The 16,143-nt window shown below is 44.1% G+C and overlaps 1 protein-coding gene across 1 annotated transcript in view; it reads right to left on the bottom strand.

Annotated features, from left to right (window-relative positions):
• The window catches only part of pdpr (pyruvate dehydrogenase phosphatase regulatory subunit), a 65,890-nt gene that overhangs the window by 28,187 nt on the left and 21,560 nt on the right, over window positions 1-16,143 (bottom strand). The window contains exons 6-12 of the mRNA XM_078544051.1: window positions 15,422-15,543; window positions 14,008-14,125; window positions 12,221-12,370; window positions 10,393-10,585; window positions 8,763-8,887; window positions 7,741-7,896; window positions 2,202-2,335 (exon numbers count right to left, since the gene is read on the bottom strand). Coding sequence (XP_078400177.1) covers window positions 2,202-2,335; window positions 7,741-7,896; window positions 8,763-8,887; window positions 10,393-10,585; window positions 12,221-12,370; window positions 14,008-14,125; window positions 15,422-15,543 — 998 coding nt within the window. The remainder of the gene's footprint in view (window positions 1-2,201; window positions 2,336-7,740; window positions 7,897-8,762; window positions 8,888-10,392; window positions 10,586-12,220; window positions 12,371-14,007; window positions 14,126-15,421; window positions 15,544-16,143) is intronic.

Raw genomic sequence — 16,143 nt, 5'->3', positions numbered from 1 at the left:
TAGTGAATACGCGGCTGGGGCTGGGATTGGAAGATGGGGTGAGGACGGAGGGACAAGCAGGGGTGGAGGGTCCCAGATGGGTGTTGGTGTCGATGAGTTGTTGGAGCTTGCGTTCCTTAGCACTTGAGAGAAAGAGAAAAAGTTTCTTGTTGAGGCGACGGATGAGGCGAAGAATAAAATGAAACTGGGGGCACGCGCAGCTTTGAAAAAGGGTGCGGCGGTGCTGTTGGAGGGAGAGGTCGAGTGTGTTCATATGGCGGCGCATGGCACTGAGTGTGGATCTCAGAATGTGACGCCTTTAATCACAGATTCCAGCATTTTCCCAATAACTGATGTTTGGCTATTTGGCCTGTTTTCTCTCTCCCTCCTTTTTTGAAACACAGTGTAACATTTGCCAACTTCCAATCTAATGTGACCATTTCCAAATCTAAGGAATTTTGGAAAATCATAGCCAGCGCATCCACTATATCTTTTAAAATCCGAGGATGTACACCATCAGGTTACAGGGATTTGTCAGATTTTTGTCCCTTAAATTCCTCCTATACTTTTTCCCCTGTTGATATTAATTTCCTCAGTATAACATTTTCAATCCTCCAGGCCCAGACGATTCTTATATTAAAGGAGAATTGGAACATTGTGGTCAGAGCCTCCATAATTTTCCCTTTACTTCCCCCACTTGCTAGCATTGTATTTATTGGCAAACCATATTTCATTTTCTTCAGAAATTTTAAAGGGGAGTCTTAAATCAGCTTCTGAAATGCTATTCGCTGAAGCTGCGAGAACTTCTCATTCCCCGAAATCTCTCAATTTATATCAGCTTCATAACATTCAGTCCCATGCACTTTTGCAACTGCAGGGTATGGAATGCAATCTATTCCTCTCCTGTACAGTGGTGAATTAATTCATGTGATTGCAAGCCTTTCAACTTTCCACTGCCTCTGTGAAGCCCCACTGGAATTACCAGGCCCTCCAGAGATGTTATATCTAGACTGGTTCAACCTCACTGACATACTCAGGGCAGACTCATCTCCCTGCGCCGTCTCATCTCATCAGTCAATAGTTTGAAGCTGACCACATTTGTGAGTTACTTTATTTAAACATAACTCAGACTCAATACACTCAGTATTTGAGCTTCACAGAGCCAGCACAGGCAAGACAGGCCGAATGCCAAAGGTTTTTTTCTGTGCTGTAACCATCCTATGATTATTTGCTGCCTACTAGAGTGGTGGAAGGAAAACAACCAATGATTTCGAAAGGATGGGCACTTGAAGGAAACAAACTTGCAGGGCTACAGGGATCGACCAGGGAAATGGGACTGATTGGAATGCTCTGCAGGGGGGGGGAGGGGGCAGAATGGACTCAATGGACCGAATGGCCACTTTCTGTGCTGTAAATAACTATGACTCCACAACATTCTTCAACTTGCATTGGAAACTGTTCAGAGCAGGTACACTAGGTTGATTCCTGGGATGAAGAGGTTGCTTCATGAGGAAAGGCTCAGCAGGTTGGCCTGTATTCATTGGAATTTAGAAGAGAGGTGATCTTATTGAAACATATATGATCCTGAGGGATCATGACAGGGTAGATCTGAGAGGATGTTACCCCATCTTGGGGGAATCTAGAACCAGGAGCAGAGATTCAAAATAAGGGATCTCCTAATTAAGTCAGAGGTGAGGAGGAATTTCTTTACTCAGAGAGCAATGGAGGCTGGGTCATTTGAGTTAGACAGGTTTTGATCAACAAGGTTGTGGTCAAAAAGTTTTGACAAGGACTAAGTTTATAGGGGGCAAGCAGGAAAAAGTGGAGTTAAGGCCACAATCAGATCAATCATGATCTTATTGACCAGTGAAGGAGGTTCAAGGGGTCAAATGGCCTACTCCTGCCGCTATTTTGTGTTTTCATTTTCTCCTTCCTTCCCACAATCTCTGTGACCATTTTTATGGATTTAAACAGCAAAGGTTTCAGTAGTAGAGTAAGGGCTCTACAGTTCAGGTTCAAAACTTCCAGCTGCTCTGGATGTCGACTGCAAATTCCCATTCCCAGGTCTACTGAAAAGTGTTGCTATATCTCACTTTGCTTAGTTACACACTGACCTGTTGTAATTTTTCAGCCACTGATATATTTTAGCCTTTAAGATATTTTTTGATGGGATCAGTATTGATCCAGCTGTAGGGCAAATTCTTGCTTCAGCAGAAACTTACACTGAGTTCAAACTTGGTGAAAGATGACATATCAATGACGCAAACAGCCTCCTTGCAGCACTTGACCTCTGCTCCTACAATATCAAACCAGTCTGGTTTGTAGAAGGTCTTACTCTGGTCTAATTCCAACAAATCTGGGAAGACAAAAGGAAGAAGTTCAGAGATTGAGATTTCAGACTAATGTGGAACAGACAACTGGAGAAAGCGCACAGACAGAATCTATAGATGGATGTGGGACAGACAAGGGGAGAAGGTGTACAAACTGAGACCACAGACCAATGTGGGACAGACAACAGGAAAAAGCACAGAGACTGATGTTGGATATCAGAATCATGTTGCTCGGACCTGCAAAGAGTTAGAGGTGGTATACCTTAGGGGACAATCCTGGTTCCCATTTTTGCTCTTGGTATATATAGATGTTCTACACTTGGGTATAGACAGTGCCACCATGATATTTTCTAACAAGATAAAAACAAGAGTTTTGGCAAACAACGAGGCGGGCTACGAAGGGCTTTGGAAGAGACACAGTTTAGCCAATTGGGCAGTCAGAAGGCAGATGCAGTTTAATGCAGACTAACATGAGGTAATGTATTTTGAGAGAAAACGTGGAAAAACACCAAGGCGTGAATTAATAGAATAGAGGTTCAAACATATAATACCCAGAAGGAGTGAGAACAAGTACAGAAAACCATTAAAAATGACCAGTTGTATGCTGGGTTTTATAAAGAATGGAATAGACGACAAGAATAAAAAAGTAATGATAAATTTATACAAATCATTGGTTAGCCCAGTTAGAGTATGCAGTTTTGGGTGCTGCATAATAGAAGACCGAACCCTTAGAGAATGTAGATTCACCAGGATAATGCCAGACAATACCAAGGATGGCAACCTGCAACTATGAGGGGAGTCTTTAGATACAGGGACTATTTCCACTGGAACAGGAAAGGATAAGAGAATTTAATGCACCTAAGAGTCCTCCATTACAACAGTGGTTACACTTCAAAAGTAATCCATTGGCTGTAAAGCACTTTGAACATCCTGAAGTCATGAAAGACACTTCTTTGAGATTTAACCACATCCTCTCTGTAGAGCCAGTTGCCAGCGCGAGAGGAGCCGGGGGTTGAAAAAGAGCGCGAGGGGAGCCGGGGGTTGAAAAAGAGCGCGAGGGGAGCCGGGGGTTGAAAAAGAGCGCGAGGTGAGCCGGGGGTTGAAAAAGAGCGCGAGGGGAGCCGGGGGTTGAAAAAGAGCGCGAGGGGAGCCGGGGGTTGAAAAAGAGCGCGAGGGGAGCCGGGGGTTGAAAAAGAGCGCGAGGGGAGCCGGGGGTTGAAAAAGAGCGCGAGGGGAGCCGGGGGTTGAAAAAGAGCGCGAGGGGAGCCGGGGGTTGAAAAAGAGCGCGAGGGGAGCCGGGGGTTGAAAAAGAGCGCGAGGGGAGCCGGGGGTTGAAAAAGAGCGCGAGGGGAGCCGGGGGTTGAAAAAGAGCGCGAGGGGAGCCGGGGGTTGAAAAAGAGCGCGAGGGGAGCCGGGTGTTGAAAAAGAGCGCGAGGGGAGCCGGGGGTTGAAAAAGAGCGCGAGGGGAGCTGCGAGTTGAAAAAGAGTGCGAGGTGAGCCGCGAGTTGAAAAAGAGCACACGGAGAGCGGACCTGCGTGAGAAGGGCAGCGGCGGCAAAGAGGCCCTTCAACCTGCTTCTACCTGTCAGCGCCAAAAGTGTGACATCACATGAAAACAGGTAGGTGAATGGTGGGTATCTCTTTCGTGTCTCTTTTCATTGGCCAAGTGGTTTAAATCAGGAGACATTATTACAGCTGAAGAGTACAGTTAAGAAATTCACTTTTAAAATATTCAACACGCAATTTAATTAATTAAATAGAATAGAGAAGGTTGGGCAGGCGATGTGTTGCAGCTGTACTATGTGGGAGCTGGTGGACGCCGATGCGATCCATGGTGACCACACCTGCAGCAAGTGTTGGCTGCTAGAGGAACTTCAGCTCAGAGTTAATGAGCTGGAGTCCGAGCTGCGGACACTGCAACACATCAGGGAAGGGGGGAGTTACCTGGACACTGTGCTTCTGGAGGTAGTCACACCCCTTAGATTAATTACATCAAATTCGGACCATGGTCAGGGACAGGAGAGTGTGACTGTGAGTGAGGCAGGAATGGGGATCCAGAATTTAGCTTTGGAGGGGCCTCAGCCAGTGCCCTTGTTCAATAGGTATGAGGCTGTTGCTCCCGGTGTGGACGAGGGCACAGACTGCAGGGAGGATGAGTGAACTGACCACAGCACCGTGGTACAGAGTGCCATTCAAGTGGGGGGAGAAAATAGAAATGTAGTAGTAATAGAGGACAGCATAGTTAGGGGAATAGATACTGTTCTCTGCAGCAAAGACAGTGTCCCGAAGGCTGTGTTGCCTACCTGGTGCCAAGGTTAAGGACATGTCTTCTGGGCTGGAGAGGAACATGGAGTGGGAGGGGAAGAATCCAGTTGTCGTGGTCCATGTAGGCACCAATAACATAGGTATGAGGTTCTGCTGAGGGACTACGGGCAGCTCAGGGTTAAATTAAAAAGCAGAACCACAAAGGTAGTAATCTCTGGATTACTACCCAAGCCACGTGGAAATTGCCATAGGGTAAATAAGATTAGAGATGTAAATGTGTGGCTCAAAGATTGGTGTGCAAGAAATGGGTTCTGATTCATGGGGCACTGGCACCAGTACTGTGGAAGGAGAGAGCTGTTCCGTTGGGGCGGGCTTCATTTGAACCATGCTGGCACCAGTGTCCTGGCAAACCGTATAACTAGGGTTGAAGATAGGACTTTAAACTTATTGGTAGGGGGAGGGTTCAATTGAAGGGAAGCTTAAAAAATCAAAAAGAAACAAGAGAACAGAAACACGAGGTGCAGGGTAGTGAAGAGGCGAACAATAATCAAAGTGTGACAGGATGGGGCAGAAAATATAAGCAGCAGAAATTAGAACCAGAATTAGTAACAATGGCAAAAAGTCAAAGCTTAGGGTTCTTTATCTGAATGCACAATGCATTTCTAACAAGATAGGTGAGTTGATGGCACAAATAGAAATAAATGAATATGACTTGATAGCTATTACAGAGACATGGTTGCGGGGTGACCAAGACTGGGAACTCAATATTCAAGTGTTTTTGATGTTCTGGAAAAATAGGCAAAAAGGAAAAGGAGGTGGGGTAGCTTTGTTAATAAAGGAAGGTCAGTGCGGCGGTGAGTAGTGATATAGGTGCAATAGATCGTGATGTGAAATCAGTTTGGGTGGAAATAAGGAGTAGCAAGGGGAAGAAGTCACGGGTGGGAGTTGTCTACAGGCCCCCTAAGAGGTGCCTCAGTGTAGGACAAAGTATAATCAGAAAAAAATGGAAGCGTGTAAGAAGGCCGCTATAATTGTCATGGGTGATTTTAATCTGCATACTGACTGGACAAATCAGGGTTGGCAGGGGTAACACGGAAGACGAATTTGTTGAGTGCATCAGGAATTGTTTCTTAGAGCAATATGTTGCAGAACCTACCCGGGGGCAGGCTATTTTAGATCTAGTAATGTGTAATGAGGTAGATAATGTGTAATAAGAGATATCGCAATTAAAGATCCTCTAGGGGGTAGCGATCACAACATGGTAGAATTTCAAATTCAGTTTGAGGGCGAGCATCTCGGGTCTCAAACCAGTGTCCTCAGCTTAAAAAATGGCAATTACAGAGGTATGAAGAAAGAGTTGTCTGAAGTGGGCTGGGAAAATAGATTAAGGAGAAGGTCAGTGGATGAGCAGTGACAGACATTTAGGCAGATATTTCATAACGCTCAGAAAAATTTATCCAGGTCAAAAAGAAGGACTTGATGAGATGGATGAACCACCAGTGGTTAACAAAGTGGTCAAGGAGAGTATCCAATCAAAAACTAAGGCATAAAAAGCTGCAAAAACTAGTAGTAGGCCAGAAGATTGGGAATTTTTTTTAGGAACCAGCAGCTGATGACTAAAAAGCTAATAAAGAGGGAGAAAATTGATTATGAAAGTAAATTGGCAAGAAATATAAAAATAAACAGCAAGAGCTTCTATGGGTATATATATATATATATATATAGAAAGAGAAGCTAAAGTGAGCGTGGGACCCTTGGAGGATGCGACTGGAGAATTAATAATGGGGAACAGAAAAATGGCAGATAATTTAAACCAATATTTTGCATCGGTCTTCACGGTGGAGGACACTATAAACATCCCAAAGATATCAGATAAGTAAGGGGCTAATGGGAGGAAAGATCTTGTAACAGTCTCTATCACAAGGGACAAAGTATTTGACAAACTAATGGGACTAAAGGCAGGCATATCACCAGGACCTGATGGCCTGCATCCAAGGGTTTATAAAGAAGTGGCTGCAGAGATAGTGGAGGCATTGGTTGAAATATTCCAGAACTTCCTGGATTACAGGAGGGTGCCAGCGAATTAGAAAACTGTTAATGTCTTGCCCCTGATCAAGAAGGGAGACAAAAAGCAGGAAACTATAGGCTAGTCAGCCTAACATCTGTCGGTGGGAAAATGCTAGAGTCCATTATTAAGGAAGGAATAGCAGGACATTTAGAAAAGCTTAATGCAATCAAATAGAGTCAACTTGGTTTTGTGAAAAAGAAATCATGTTTGACAAATTTGCTAGAGCTCTTTGAGGATATAACAAGCAGAGTTGATAAAGGGGAACCGGAAGATGTAGTGTATTTGGATTTCCAGAAGGAATTCGATAAGGTGCCACATAAAAGGTCATTACACAAGATAGGAGCTCACGGTACTGGGGGTAATGTATTAGCATGGATTGAGGATTAGTTAACACACAGAAGACAGAGAGTTGGGATTAATGGCATTGGAGGCAGTTCAAAAGAGATTCACTGGGCTGATTCCTGGGATGAAAGGGTTGACTTAACAAGAACGACTTTATTCATTAGAGTTCAGAAGAATGAGGGGTGATCTTATTGAAACGTACAAGATTCTGAGGGGGCTTGACAGGGTAGATGTTGAGAAGATGTTTCTACTAGTGGGGGAATCTCAAACTAGGGGACATAGTTACAGAATAAGGGGACACTCATTTAAAACTGAGATGTGAAGGAATTTCTTCTCTTAGAGGATAGTGAATGTCTGGAATTCTCTATCCCAGAGAGTTGTGGAGGCTAGATCACTGAAAGTATTTAAAGAGGTGGTAAATAGATTTTTGAAATATCGGGAAAGTTGAGGGCTATGAGCAGCTGGCACAACAAAGGAGTTGAGGCCTGGGGCAGATCAGCCACGATCTTATTAATTGGCAGGGCAGGCTTGAGGGGCTGAATGGCCTACTCCTGCTCCTATTTCTTATGTTCTTATTTATCATAGTACAGATCTCTGAAGTCATCCTGCTCACCAAGTAACTTGCACTATTAATGGTGTAAATTTAGGTTCAAAAATTACATACAACCACCCAAAGCAACATCTGACAGCCACAATACCAACATCAGGGAGGTGCATTGCTTTGCCCACTGATGAAATGCACAAGGTATATCTCACCCTTTCCAGGCGGGACAAAGTGCTTGACTCTCTCAAAACCATGCTTTTCCATCCAACGCGCGCCTTGTGCATCCAGGCGATCGTACAGGGGAGAGGTCCTGAGCTGTCGGCCAGTCTGGAAGTCCCAACGAGGAACCTTCAGTTCATAGATTAGAGCTGCCATCAGAAAGGGAAACAAAAACTGAGCTTTTTTTCCCTAAGGTCTGCAAAGCCCTCAGCTTCTATCTGTAACCCAAGCCAGTCACAGTGGTCTGCAAAGGGGTCTGCAAAAGGATCAGACACCAGGAATTACAGCTGCTCATTTAAGTGGTTTTAAGCAGTTAACTAAGCAAAAAGGCTACAGATTATGGCCATCTTTAAAACAGCAGATAAGCTGAACAACACAGTTTAGATAAAACACTTCCATGCCTGGGGTATCAACGGCTTTTGAATTAAAAGTCATATTAACACAGGTCAAATCAAACAAAGTTGCACCGCATTACTGTGGAAAAAAACATTAGACTGGTTTTTGTGTTTATTTTCTTTCGTTTCTCCATTTCCAACATCAGTGTCAAAAACAACGTATGCAGCTAGACACTGGCAACCATGTGGGAGTCAAAAAGGATAACTGGGCACATCACACTTCACAGTGTCAGGGCAGTAAAAGGTGACTGACCCAATGTGCTCTTGTCCTTCCTCCTCGTGGGCAACGGGGCCCTGGCTGAATTTAGAAATTCATTCTGTGAGGGGCAACAGTCAAGAAACTGCATCCCTACCACCCCATTTTCCCTTAAATCTGGTAATCTCGTAATCACATCCCAGAGCCTCCAAATCAACAGAACCTCTGCCAACAACCCCCAGCCCTAAAGGAACTTCAGCAGAGACTGGAGTTTCAGTGAACATTACTGCCAGATTCCTCACCCAGCCAGTACACTGTTTTCTATATCTGATACATTTAGAGATAAAGGTCTCTTCAACACAGCATCAGGCCCAGCTCCTGCACAGTCACTGTTCCTTTACATATCAGTTCCCTGGAGACTTACGCATCACTTCCATGACGCGATGACGGAGGAATGTGCGGCTGCTTTGAAGCGCCCCAAAGCGTTTGATATCCAATGACCAGACATTTGCTGAGGGGTATCCATGCACCATCCATTCAGCCAAGTATCTAAAGAGGAAAAAAAAAAGATCTAAACAAACAAAAGCTTTCAGGAAGTGGTCACAAAAAAAACCATCAATCATACTACAGGAGCTGCAGAATCACAAGGAACAGGGATCTAACCAATCTAACATGGAAATTAATAAACGACAGTTAAGAAAGGAAACAGCTATGTTCAAGTGATCAGTAGTAACAGCATCCTGATAATCTCATCAGTGAACATCCATATCAACACCAATGAATCAAAAATTCTCTTCCATGATGATTATTTTTACTATATACACCAATGAAGGTTCTTATTGCACAAGAGCAACCTGAACATAGAGCAGCATCTCTATCTAGCCAATGCATAAAGTACTACATGTGACTGCAGGGCTCTCTAAGTCCAGCTGTTCACACTCAGAGCAGAAGATCAATGCAGGTGTCAGGACAAAACAAAAACAGAATTACCTGGAAAAACTCAGCAAGTCCGGCAGCATCGGCGGAGAAGAAATCAGTTAACGTTTCGAGCCTTCATGGCCCATCGGCAGAACTGCTGCAGTTCTGCCGAAGGGCCATGAAGGCTCGAAACGTTAACTGATTTCTTCTCCGCCGATGCTGCCAGACTTGCTGAGTTTTTCCAGGTAATTCTGTTTTTGTTTCGTTTTGGATTTCCAGGTGTCAGGACTGCGGGACGCTAATTCCACCTGTTTGTTCACGGAGGAGCAGCAGTATGTGTCACAGCCCAGTAGGTGTCGCAATCCCAACACATACTGTCCGGGAGTAAAAAGAACAGATGATCCTCAAACATGTTGGTTTGCTGAATTACATTTATGTCTGAACATTTCAGCTTATGTCCAAGTGAAGGCATCTTGGGTCACAAGCTAATCGGTGACCAACAGCTAAGCCTGAGTGAATCTAACACCATGCATTGCAGACTTTCTCCATCTGTATCAACTTTGTGAACTCAAGACATCTATAAACCACTATGCTTTAGGTTCTTCTATTTTAGCAAATCTTGGAGTGGATAATCTGGAGGGACCAACAGCCAAATGGTATCTGCTCGATAAGGTCTGTGAAACTAGAAACAGGTCATGTGTTCTCCTGTGCCAATTCCATCCTAATCTTTGAAAGCTGCTTATTATATATCAACAAAATATTCTGCAGTTTTTGACAGCGAAAAATATACAATTCACCAAGGACTGAAAACTTGACACTAAAAATTCAAACACCCAAGAGCAATTATGAAAATTTAAAATTAACTGGGCTGGGGGAGAGATGGGATATGCGCGATGAGTAAGGATACTTCCACCAATACTACATACAATTCTCTGACACACACACAAGTACTGGTTCCCACACCTGCCAATGAAGCACATGATCAGTCCATCAGTAGGAGCTAAGAGAGAATCATCCAACTTTCCTCTCTCAATGAACCCAATACCCCATCACATCTGCTCTTGCTAGGAAACGTTTCACCGTTCGCATTCGTACATTGTAACTGTGCCCCTCCCAGTGATCGGTGAGCCACTCACTTCCCAGCTCCACCTGCGAAGGATGAGCCACTGGAATTCATTCCTGCCAAAACAAAGTAGTTCTGCACAGCTGCTGACTCTCCCATGATGCACCTCATGTCAGCAGTGAAGGATTCTGGGCAGTTCACTAACTGCAGGATCTCAGTTGACTCTAGGGATGGCATCCGTCGTAGCAATGCACTCAGCAGCGGCTCTGGCAACACAGAACAGTCGCAACAATAAACTGGAGCATTCAACCACATTCATCCTTCAACATCATGTCTCTGGGTCTGATAGTTGAGACCTCCAGAGTATTTGTATTCAGTAATAATCCCATTCACTCCTCCCAGCCCCATTTCCTGGGACACCCCAACCCCCTGAATACGCTGGGGTACATCTCCAATGGCAGAGCCATTGTCAAGTTATCCACCACGCTGTCATTGGATGGTGATGAGAAGCAGGATTCCCAGACTGATCTTTCCCCTTTCTCATCCAAGTGTTCTGAGGCCAACTGAAAAGTCCCCAACCCAAATCAACTAACCCCAGCACAGATTGGGAATCAAATCTGTAATGCTTCTCAGTATCTCATCTAATGCTGATTTTACCCCGACACCTTCTGGGAGCTAAACCCTGCCTATGTTGCAGAGGGTGTATTCAGCGATTTGAAGTTGACCCATCTATGCATACATTTTGCACAAGTGCTGACACAGACTATCAGAAGCATAAACTACAGGTGAATCAATGAGAACCATACAAATGATACCCAGTTTAAATAACCTAACCACACAGAGAAGCTTAAAAAACTGGGTGCATTCACTTTAGAGATGCATAGGTGGCTTGATAGAAGCATATAAAAAGACAAGGTCATCTTCCCATAGATAGACCGGGGAAGGCTGTGGTCAGGCATCAAAGCTACACAAAAGTAGAGCTTGGTTTAAATGTTAGGCTTTCACCAGGGGATAACAGGCCATTGAAATAAGTTTCTAGATCATGTTGCAGACCTTCAAAGAATTCTGTAACAGTTCCTAGCAGAGGCAAAGGTGGCATCTAATAAAAGGCAGGTGAAATTTTAGACAATATAGCATGGTCAACATGGAGTCCAGTCTAATTTAGATCAGGGTCTGAGAGGAATTGGTACTGCATTGAGTTTTTATTCTGATTCTTTGCTTCCCAGGTTACATGGCTGCTGGTGGTAGGGAGGTGTCTAAACACAATGCTACAGGTATGACTGTATTGGGGCAGATTTGATGGAATAGATGGTCTATCTTTGCCTGTCATTTCCATATGTTCACAGCACTTACAATGCCAACATCATGTGGGATAATTGGCCCAGACATAGATACGGCACTGTCAAGTCCATATCACCATCTCTACGGGCACTTCATTATCTTGTAACTCTATGCAGCCCCTTAACAATCAATTTTAGAGATAATGCAGTCTCTACAGAGCTAAAGAGGAAAGTTGTGGCAGCAAGTGGAGGGAGCGTGTCAATGTCTTGTCTATTTATAGAAAAGTCAGGTCGTGGGTCAGCAGCAGTGAATCCAGTTAATCCCATCTCTAAGAGACTGAAAATAAAAGATTCATCTATTTGCTAATAGCTGTCACAACTTGCCATTTTCTAATGACTTTTCAATATTACCCATGTCTTTCATCTCCCATTATGTAGGCTTAGACATGCACATACACAACTATATCACCTGGCGGAGACACACACGTATTGAGATGCCCAGCTCCAGCACTGAACCAACCCCATTCAAGCTGCATTTTCCAATTTCCATTCCCTACACTTAACCGACTTCCAAACCCTGCAAGACCACCACCCACCCCCAAACTCCCCACCACCACGTACCATAGTGATCCCAGTCCTCAAGCATGCTTTGGAACTCCAGCTGGTTTCTGCCCTCCGTGAAGATAGGTTTTGGGTTCTTTTCAAAGCCCCCAGAGAGCACACCACCCTGCCAGTTGCGGACATAGATCCTACCGTCCAGATCCACGATTACTGGGAAAGGAAGGAACACAGTTCATCAGAAAGGACACAGCCCTGTGAAAGATGTGGGGAGGAAAAGATTAAGGGTTGTGCAGGTAAGAGTTCAGACAAAAGATATATCAGTGTAAGCTGCAGCCCGATAAAGACTGTACTGTTCTGCAAGGATAAATTCCTACTATTCAAGTTTTTGAGGCAGCCTGTTTGCCAGCAAGAGGCAAGTTAGTTGGTCAATATATGTAACCAAAATGTAGACCACCCCACCAACTCCCCATGAGGACTCACCCCACCCCACCCACTTCCCTGCAGAGGGATTGGCACCCCCCACAGGAAGGACTTGCCCTGTCCTCCTTCCGCAGAAGGGACTCACTAACTCCATCCCTCTCCCGAGCAAATGCCTGAAGCTGAAACAGACTGTTCGCACCTTGGCGTCATATTTGACCGCCAAGATGAACTTTCACCACATATCCATGCTGTTAATAAGACTGCTTACTTCCACCTACGTTACATTGTACGACTTCATCCCGGTCTCAGTTCATTTGCTGCTGAAACCCTCATCCGTGCCTTTGATACCCCTGGACTTGATTATTCTAACATACTCAAGGCTAGCCTCCTACATTTCACCTTCCATTAACTTGAGGTTATCCAAACCTCAATGTTAAACATCTCATTCTTGTTTTCAAATCCTTCCACGGCCTTGCCCTCCCTATCTCTATAATCTCCTCCAGCTCCACAACTTCTGAGATACCTGCAACCCTCTAACTCTTGAGCATCCCTAATTTTAATCGTTCCATCATTGCTGGCTATGCCTTCAGTTCCTTGGTTGTAAGCTCTGGAACACCCTCCCAAACCTCTCCACCTCACTTTCCTCCTGTAGGAAGTTCCTTAAAACCTCTCTTTGACCAAGCTTTTAGTCACGTGTCCTAATATTTCCTATAGAGCCTATGTGATGCACATTGGCTTGTTTTATTGCATTGAAGGTGCTATATAAATATAAGCTGCCATCGGTCTGAAGTTGACCATTAGTCAGCATGGGCAGAGTTGCTGGTGTGCATCTCATCAGTGCCTCACATGTTTAATGTGATTAATGCTTGATGCTCACATGCTTAAAGTTAGCTTCATTAACTCAAGGACACAGAGCCTTAGCTCTGCCAAACACCCCAGTCATGTGGTCACAGAAGTCAGGAGTGTTCTGGCCTGGATGGCCCAGGTAACAATCCCCAGATATAAGTGGCTACTTCATGCACATCTCTGAAAGGCTGACCACTGGAAGCACAATAGCTACTGCCTTATCTGGCCGAGCAGCAGAGGTTGTGTGGATATAAGAATTCTACTATAGGATGCAAAAAGGGATTTGCTGGGGTGGTCAAGGGAAATCAACAAAGAAAAGATCCCATGGCCTTCAATCCTATTCTCAATGAGATATTTGTCTAGGTCATCTTTAAAGCCTTTAACTGATGCTGTGTTAACTATTTTGAGTATCATTATTTGAGCTAATTTATCAGCTCCAACAAACTGAAAGCAAAAATCACATTTTCCGTAAGTATCTTCAACCCACTTCGGCAAGTACACATTGATTCATATTTAAAAACTGTGGTGTTGTAAACAAGCTGTTAATTCCAGCCAGGCATGCGTAATGTCAGTCTCCCTACCTGGCGTGTCAGGGCGCAGACCCTGCTTGAGTGGCCGTGTCACCAGGTAAAAGTGCTCACAGGGATGCAGTGGGACAGTCACAGGCTCGTCACTCATTAAGCCGAGCTCATAGGCCCACTGGCCAGAGAAGTGCGGGGGGTGGGGGGGTGCGGTGCGGTTGGGGGAGTGGGGGACGAGAGGAAGGGAGAGAGAGAGAGAGAGAGAGAGAGAGAGAAAGAAAGAAAGTTAGCTTCAGATACTAAACCCAAACACATAACACACACTTTGATTCTACACGAGTTCAACTATAAAAGCCTTGGCCAACTTACTCTGCAGATGTTAATCCCTTCACTCCCAGAGCAGTTGATGCTGAATAGTATAAATCCAAAGTGAGAAATGGAAAGAAGAAAACTGGTCCAATATCAATTTTTATAACAACCCACAAATGCTGTGTGCAAGTCATCAAATTCAAAGTTTGAAACACAGAATTGTGAAGTTTAGGCATGGGGTGAAAGAATCCAGTTTACGACTGTGTATTAGTATGAATCATCATAAAGCTGTCAGTCTTGTTCTGCAGTAGGCATCGCTGTAGGCAGCAGAATCTAATTTAATAGGGGAGGCATATTGCACCATCCACCCGAGTTACGCCAGCCTTCAGCTTTTCCTGAAGCACCTTCTCCACGCATATAATGTTTGGGATAGAGGCAAGGGGCCATCAGCTCAGGGAGGCCTCCAGACTAGCAGTTTGTAAACCCAAGGCATGTATGAGTTCCTTTTATGCTTTAACAGGTCTTCCAATGTTAAATGCACCATTTTTTGTGGTTTAAAGTGAATACATGAATTAAGAGCTTTGAGCTTCAGTATCCATCCCTAGTGAGAATTACATTGTTATCTGAAATGGAAGAATGCGCATGGTTGCAGGGAGAAGGTGGGGCAATTTCATTAAGTGCATTGCTCATTTGGAGAGCTGGCACCAACACGACAGGCTGAATGGCCTCCTTCTGTGCTATAACAATTCTGTGATTCTCTGTGAACTAACACAGAAACTACCAACCACACTGACATCTCAAATCTTCAGGCTACACCACAAAGGAACAGTATTACTGTGGGGTTCAAAACTGTAAGTGTGGAGTCAGTCAAAGATCATGGAACATCGTCGTCCATTACTTATGAGATGTAGAATATTTTCCACTGTACTCCGCTTGAAATTGAAGAGCCGCATTCAGCAGCCTTTCACAAATCAAACACACTGTTGAGATATTTATACTGCTGCGATAAGAGAATTCTCAATATTTACAAACTGGGTTGAGCTCTGCTTTTCTGAATGGCAGGGAAGGAGTGGACAGAATGGAGATCAGTAGCTTCATAATTAGTACAAATGACAGAATGCTGAGACAGTGTTCCACTGATCCATGGCCTGTCTCCGTTGCTTACCTGGCCTGCACAGTTCACAAAGTATTCACATTCTATATGCCCTCTGTCAGTTTCAATTCCAGTTACATGACCCTTCTCAACCATCACGTGATTGACACTGGTCCCTTCATATATCTGGACACCTGCAGTAAACATTTAAATAGGTCTCAGAATTCAGAAAATTACATTCAGGTAATAAATCTGTAAAAATAACTTATAAATCGCCTTTAACATAGTAAAAAATGTCTCAAGGTGCTTTACAGGAGTGTTAACAAACAAAATTTGACATTGAAGCACAAAGAGGTATTAGAACATCAAAAGCTTGATTAGAGTAGTAGGTTTGAAGAAGTGACTCGGAGAAGGAAAGACAGGTGGAGAGGTAGTGGAGGTTAGACCGGGCATTCCAGAGTTTCCCCTGATATGATCACAGCATGTATTTATAAGAGTTCCTTTAACGTAGAAAACCATCCCCAAGAACGTGAATGAGGCAAGAGGAGAACAGACCTTGAGCCCAAGAGGAACAGATTCGGAGAGGTGGCCAAAAGACTAGGTCAAAGAAATGGGTCTTAAGGAGTCATAAAAGGGGGTTTGGGGAAAAAATTAAGTTTGAGAGCAACATTCTTGAGCCCAAGATAACAATCTTAAACATAAACAAATTATCTAGGTATGAGAGCTGGCTAAGGTTTATGAGGTAAATAGGCAAAAAGGTATGTGGCAAATAAACAGTAGGAAAAATTTAAATA

This window comes from Cetorhinus maximus, chromosome 6 (assembly GCF_964194155.1).
Source record: "Cetorhinus maximus chromosome 6, sCetMax3.hap1.1, whole genome shotgun sequence".
Lineage (NCBI taxonomy): Eukaryota > Metazoa > Chordata > Chondrichthyes > Lamniformes > Cetorhinidae > Cetorhinus > Cetorhinus maximus.
Note: the sequence above shows the minus strand (reverse complement) of the source record. Positions and strands in the feature narration are given on the sequence as shown.